Genomic DNA, 7,637 nt, shown 5'->3' on the forward strand with positions numbered 1-7,637 from the left:
ACAGGGGTGCCTGGGTGGCTCAGTGGGTTAAAGCCTCTGCCTTCGGCTCAGGTCATGATCCCAGGGCTCTGGGATCAAGCCCCGCATTGGGCTCTCTGCTCAGCGGGGAGCCTGTTTCCTCCTCTCTCTCTCTCTCTCTCTCTGCCTGCTTGTGATCTCTGTCAAATAAATAAATAAAATCTTTAAAAAAAAAAAAAAGAAGAAGAAGAAGTGGGACAAGGAATAGAATGTACTAGTCAAGAGTTGGATCCTAGGAGTGCCTGGGTGGCTCAGTCGGTTGAGCGCCCAGCTCTTGATCTCAGCGTCATGAGTTCAAGGCCCCATATTGGGCTCCTCACTGGGTATGGAGCCTACTTAAAAATTTTAAAAAAAAATTTTTTCTTAATAAAAAATGTTTAAAAGAAAGAATTGGGTTCTAGAACCATTTAAGATTCCAATCCCTATTTTCCCACCAGTAAGTTGGGTATGACCTTGGACAACTGACTCATCATCTCTACACCTCAGTTTCTTCATCTGTAAGTAGGACATAAAGAAAAAAAGTTTTTTAAAACAGGTTTCTCACTGGCCAAGGAATAATTAAATCAGATGACATAACACATAATGGGGCCTAGTGCTCAAGATGTACTTTAAAAAGGCTGAAGAAAAAAGACTTGCATCACATGCTCAAAAACAATCTAAGAGGCCCACCACAATCTAAGTGGATTCATGACTGACCCTTACAATTACAGCAATGTCTAAATGTCTGGACATGCCATCCCCACCCCCAACCATGTAAATATAATCACCCTCTCACAACAAATTTACCTGAAGAAAGAAGAAAATGGTAGCCATAAGAGGCTGGCGCACACCCCCACCCACCCTTCAGACACCCAATAGGAAACCATGTGACTTCTCCAGTACCATGTGGCTCTGGCAGGGCTGTGATCAGCACCAACAATTCTAAAACTCAGCCCACACATCTCAACGGAAAGCCATCCAGGTGTATTTCCTTGTTTGCTTGACCTCTGCCTCATTTAACTTGTTATCTTGAGTCTTAATTTTTAAAAGTGACTTTTCTTAAACATTAAAAAGCAACAACAGTAACACCAACCCAAAATACCCTGGAACACTGGAGCATGATCTCTTTCACTACATGAGAGCACTGCAGCCGTGTCCCCCGGTGTGGGCCAGTCTCACCGGATGGCTTCCCTGCTGAGGGGAAATCTTTGTGAACATCAAAGAATGTAAAAAGCCTGACAGATCCTGGCTATGCATTTTAGATTAATGGTCTGTGTGATGGGTGTGTGTGTGTGCGCGCGCGTGTCCACAGTAGTCCCCAGGGACCCATAAGACCATATTCCTTCCACGTCTCTAGAGTTAAACTGCCTCCCTAAATATTTCAGATATAATAGTACACTTGAATGTTTTCTCGATATTGTTTCAGGTCATTTTCACATGACCAGGAGGTAGAAATCCCATTTTATAAGTGGGGAAATTGAGACTCATGAAGAGTAGGTGAATTGTACGTAATGTGCCCAAGAAATACACTGTTAATCTGATTTTTCAGCTGAGAACTCTGTCAGCCACCCTCCTACCTCCACCTGCACATGCTTTCTTATACTTCTGAGCCTTACCATCATTAAAACCAACATACTCTATAGATTTTCTTTCTGCACCCCTACCCTTCCAAACCCAATCCCATAGAGGGTTTTCCTTTCCAGTTCACTGTCCCAGCAGCTTTTCTGTAAGCCTCCCAAAAACCAATTCAGTAAGTATTTCCTGAGGACATATGGGGTACCAGACATGGTGTTAAAAGACTGGTGATATGCTGGTGAGCCAAAAGAACACTGACCCTGACCTTGGGACTACAGGCTGGCAGGGGGAAAAACATGTAAGAAGCCCAGCAATGACAGAAACAGATTCTCCTTTGCATGGTGCTGAGATTTCCTCAACTACATGGATGCCGGCCTGCTCTGGCCCTGGCAGCAATCAGACAGCTGCCCTGGACTTGGGGCCTAAAACTCAGTATGAACTCCTCACACATAGTCAGAGAATGCTTCATGAATAAGCAGAAAAGAAACAATAAATATATATATTTTCAGGCTTGGGCGTGTGATGGTTTTGTATAACAGCAGAGAAAGAGGAAACGTACGTGCTGCAGCTGCTCTGGCCTTTTCATTACTCAGGATAAAGTCGGCTTCCTTGGGCACCAAAGAGAGAAGTGAAAAGACAGCTCTTCCTGCCGTCTTTAGACTCTCCCTTCCATCCGTGTCCCTCAGGGACCCAAAGATGCAGCTACTTCTCCCTTCACACCCAACACAAACAAGGAAAGAAGCCAAGAGGAAGAAAGCAGTCTGGGTACTCTGGAAGGCTGAGGGGCACACTACCCTCAGACTTGAGGTCAGCAATGCGGCCCCCGCCTGTAGGCTGCAAGGGACAGACTCAGTCAGGACCTGGAATCAGGAGGTGCCCCCCATTCCCAACAACAGTCCCTTGTGTGGACATCAGGCTTCTCTGCCTCCATCATCCAGAGCAGAAATGATTCTGAAACACTGAGCAGGCAAATCAGTATGCCAGTGCATAAAACATGCACCAGGAGTTGCAAAGTGACAGGCACTGGGCAAACATGGCCAACAGACACTGCCTGGCCTGCAGAATGTTTTAAGAGCGGAAAAATCTACATGTAAATCTTGAGATCCAAGTTCTCTTGAAATGTTGAATGATCAGACGACAGTGGGTCTGTGTTCCCAAGTAGCATCTGAGACAGGCCTCTCTAGTTCGAAAGGGCAAACACCCTCCCAGGTCCCCTCTCAGGGGCCCTGGACCCGCCAGCCTACCATTAACTTGCACCACTGCCTGATGGCGGTACGATCCAAGTCTCCAAGCCCTGTCCTCAGCATTACGAGTTTTATAATGGAGAATCAAGCAGCACAGATCTAGAGTAAGTGAACATTGCGGGTTTTAAGATTTCTATTTTCACCTCTCTTACAACAGGAGCCAAACCCTAAGGCAGAAAGAGCAGCTGAGGATGAGAGCCGCAACAGAGGAGAGGGGAAAGGAATAACGCCGTCCACGCAGCAAGACGGGAGTGGGCCGCAGGCCTGACACACCCCATCGTGGGGCATACTCAGTCTCAGGACCACAGTCCAAGTACAGGGCAGGATGGGGACCTCAGTGCCTTTATCCCATGCATTATGGCTTTTGGCAGGCTCAACCAAACATGGAGATTAACTACACACACAACCCTGAACTTTGGACTCCGAGTCCCATCTGTACAGCTGCTCTCCCACCTCCCTACAAGAAAGCGGAAAGGACGAGATCTCCTTTCAGCAGTTCCAGAGAAAAAGGAATAAAGAAGGGTGAAGTTCAACTTGCTCACACAGATGTGAGGAAGCAGGCTGAGCAATCCAGGGCCCAGGCCGACCGAAACAACTCCAACAAAAACAAACCTCAAGCTCACTGCAATTGCAGAGGCTGGTCACTTGCTCTATTACCTTTCATGTTGTCTAAGTCCTAACACACACTATGAAACCAAAAAAAGACGAAGCACATTTTAAAGAAGTGCGACCTGTTTCTGAATCCTAATCACACAACTCTATGCAACTCCTAATCAGAAAAGTATAGTTTCATCATACTGGCTCTTCCAACATAATACTAATATAACTAATAATTACTGCTATTTATCATTAATGTTTTTAAATACATTTATAGAGTGCTTTATAATGCTCAAAGTGCTCATGACCCTTAGGGATAGGTAAGTTGGCATAGAGCACTTGCCCTAACAAATGAGGACACTAAGGCACAGAGCCTGCAAGTTAAGTTGCTCAAGGTCACACAGCTGATCATAGTTAATACAACTCCACAGCTCATCCATGAAGTTCAGATATATATATAACGCGACTTAGTAGTCAAGAAAATAGTAGCCCCTGGTGAAGAGAAAACACAAAATGAAACACTGTCATTTGCCTGCATATACATACACACCTTGATATACACACACTCGCACAAACACCAAAGCCATATTGTAAAACGTATAATGTTTATCAAAAATTATCCTTATGTTAATTAACTGGATCTGCCTATTCTTTCTGACAGATTAAGAAAAGGTGAGCAGTCTGAATTATGGGTTTAAAATATAATTTTTGTCTTACTAATAAAAGAGCACTGTAACCACAAAGCAACCTCACTCACATCAATTCTTTCCATAATTGAGTCAACATTTGAAATAATTACTCCTAAATGGACAACACTGACCTTCCTTCAAATGAAACAGGTCACTAGAACATCCAGGACTCTCAGTTATGAGCACATGTCGCCCTCTAGTGGCAACCCCTTGCCCATATCCTGGGGGAAGTCCCTCATTGGTGACAACTGTGCTTTAAAGTTTTTTTTTTTTAAATTTTATTTATTTATTTGACAGAGATCACAAGTAGGCAGAGAGGCAGGCAGAGAGAGAGAGAGGGAAGCAGGCTCCCTGCTGAGCAGAGAGCCCTATGAGCCACCCAGGTGCCCCACAACTGTGCTTTAGATTTAGAAAGCTTATAGTGTGATTTGATTCACAAATACAAAACTTGGGGCACCTGGGTGGCTCAGTCAGTTAAGCGTCTGACTCTTAATCTCAGTTCAGGTCTTGATCTCAGGGATGTGAGTTCAAGCCTTGAGTTGGGCTCCATGCTGGGCATGGAGCCTACTTAAATATATATATGTATTTATAATTTATGTAATTATATGTATATTTACATAATTATATATTTTATACACATGTATATATAACTTCATTTCTGCCCTTGATAAGACACTCATAATTTTCTCTTAAGAGTGCTAGTCAATAACTTAAGTCTCTGTGGGTGAATGGGCAATTCTTTCACTCTAAGTTCTATATAGTCAGGTTAACCACAAAACTCAAGTGGTTTTGGTGCACCTGCTGAAAGGCTCACAAGAGAACAACACAGTCTTTACTCAACACTTGGAGCAAGAAGCTTAGCAGTCCAAAAGGATATCTTGAATTTGAGGTTATCCCTACTTTCCTTCTAAATATCTCACGTCTATATATTAAAAACCTTAGAAGTCTAGCAATCTTTCACCTAAGAAAGTCTTTATTACAACTGGACACCCCAAAAGAACACAGTAACACTCTAACTTGTGTTAATCAGCAGAGAAATGTGCAGACTTATAATCAATGTACCTTACTGAAGTACCAAAGCATTGCTGGGACCTCACAATGAATGAGAAAATACGCTCAGTCTGTACCTCACTCAACAGTCTGGTATTCTAGTTGGCACCAGTGAACTTGAAACTTATCTTTGAGAAGCAGGGTGACAATATAAACTATTCCAGAAAGAGGAATAACCTAGAACAGGTTCACATCAGGGTGGGATAAGGAAAAGTTTCAGGTTATTGCTTATGTTGTTTAATCTCTCCTTTCCCCATATGCATTCTCAAAGGCTAATACAAAAATCAAAGATAAGGGGCGCCTGGGTGGCTCAGTGGGTTAAGCCGCTGCCTTCGGCTCAGGTCATGATCTCAGAGTCCTGGGATCGAGTCCCGCATCGGGCTCTCTGCTCAGCAGAGAGCCTGCTTCCCTCTCTCTCTCTGCCTGCCTCTCCATCTACTTGTGATTTCTCTCTGTCAAATAAATAAATAAAATCTTTAAAAAAAAAAAATCAAAGATAATAGTAATCAGTCAACTGAGGTGTTCCTTGAAGGCAGGTACCATGTCTTAAAACTTACCTCTTCATTCCTGGTGCCTATTAGAACCTGTATATACCATGAGTGTTTTCCATTGCAAAAAGAACACAGCCTTGTTCATTGTCCCAAAATAAGGTTGAGGGAAAAAAAAAAGAAAAACCTTTGTTTCTAGAGTTCAATAATGAAACAATCTAATCCAAGAAAGCATAAGATCATAAATGTGATAATCAGTTAATTTTATGTGTGAATCTGGTTAGGCCATGGTACCCAGGATTTTTAGCCAAATTCCAGTCTAGATGCTGCTGTGAAGATATTTTTTAAAATGTGGATAACATTTAAATCAGTGAAGTTTGAGTAAAGCAGATTATTCTCCATAACATGGGTGGGCCTCATCCAATTAGTGGAAGGCTTTGGAGAAAAGCTAGGTCCCCGCGTAAGAAGGAATTCTGCTTCCAGATGAATTTCAGACTTAAGACTGCAACATCAAGAGTCCCAAGGTTTCTGGTCTGCCAGATTTAAGATTTGCCTGCCCCCAATCATATCAGCCAATTCCCTGAAATAAACACTTCTTTCTCACTTATGTGTGTATATGTATATACATATATGTGTTCATATATAAATATGTGTACATACATATGTGTATATGTGTGTGTGTGTGTGTACGTACACACATATATGTATACATATATACATCCCCTTCCCATACTGGTTCTGTTTCTCTGGAGAATCCTAATTCATGGCATACAGATTCTCCAAAGACCATGCCCACAATATTCATTCACTGCTCTAAATATTAAAATTTATTCCCCCTAAGTTAAAGCCAAACCATTATATAAGGTCCAATCACTAGATGAAGGATATTTTGCCAGAACTAAAATGATGAGGGTGACGGGTGATGATAAAAGGTCCAAGAAAAATTTTTCCAATAAATAAACCTAGATTGATCAGCCCAATGGACATTTCATTTTAATAATCTGGGGGCATTTTAGTCCAACAATAAAATTATTTCAGGGTGTAGACACCTTCATAAGCTATTACATTTCTAGGAAAGGCTCTGCCAAAATTTACTGAATAAAAAAAAAAGAAAATATGATGAGAAAATTTAAATAAAGAGAAGAAAAATATTAACTACCTCTTGGTTATCTTTGTTTTGGTTTGCCCAGAAAATCTTATGATAAAGCGTCTCCATGGAATTGCTGGAATCAGTCCGATCAAAACAATGTCGATCCAACACTTCCAACGTGTGCAAAACCCGACTAATGGTAACCCCTAGATGCGGAAATTAAGGAAGCTGTTAAAGAGGTCAAACAAAGCCACAACAGCACAGTACAAAATCATCATTACGTAGTGCAAAAGGGATTTTAAGAAAGTGTCATTATCAGCGGCATGTAAGAACTGACAATGAAACCAAACCTGACGTTCGAGACAGCCAGGAACTAAAGGGCATCTGTGTGAGCGACCTTACTAACAACGGGGACAGATTTTTTAAGAATCAGAAACACGGCATAAAGTCCAACACTCAAAGGTACTCCTTCCCTCCCTCGTGTTCTGTACCTGCTGTTGACTCTTGGCACTTGTCAAAAGACCACCGAACTTCCACCGCACGGCCTCTTTGTTTGATCTGCTGTTCCACCTCGTAAATCCTTGCCCGAACCTGAAAGATAATCGCTTCTAATTAACTTGCTCTAGGAAAGCCACAGCGACTGTCTAAATCATGTCAGGTTTTCCACATGAGCACAGCATCTTACAGTCCTGACTACATCACAGCAAATTTAGCCTGTTGCCCAAGAAGTGCACTTCAAAGTTTACCAGTGGTGGTTCAATGGTTCAGTGTCAGTGTTCAATAACAAATGCTCACCACTCCCCCCCCAAAAAAAGAAAGAAAAAGAAAAAAGAAATGCTTGCTTTATAAGTGAAAATTTTTAGAATATCATATGGAAAGGTGAAAGCTCTAAAGTAGCATTTTTGAG

At 42.1% G+C, this 7,637-nt stretch overlaps 1 protein-coding gene across 1 annotated transcript in view; it reads right to left on the bottom strand.

Moving 5' to 3' along the window:
* Positions 1 to 7,637, bottom strand: part of MED12L (mediator complex subunit 12L) — a 323,861-nt gene that overhangs the window by 236,302 nt on the left and 79,922 nt on the right. The window contains exons 10-11 of the mRNA XM_059391731.1: positions 7,222 to 7,321; positions 6,800 to 6,936 (exon numbers count right to left, since the gene is read on the bottom strand). Coding sequence (XP_059247714.1) covers positions 6,800 to 6,936; positions 7,222 to 7,321 — 237 coding nt within the window. The remainder of the gene's footprint in view (positions 1 to 6,799; positions 6,937 to 7,221; positions 7,322 to 7,637) is intronic.

The sequence above is a fragment of the Mustela nigripes genome, chromosome 2, assembly GCF_022355385.1.
Source record: "Mustela nigripes isolate SB6536 chromosome 2, MUSNIG.SB6536, whole genome shotgun sequence".
NCBI lineage: Eukaryota > Metazoa > Chordata > Mammalia > Carnivora > Mustelidae > Mustela > Mustela nigripes.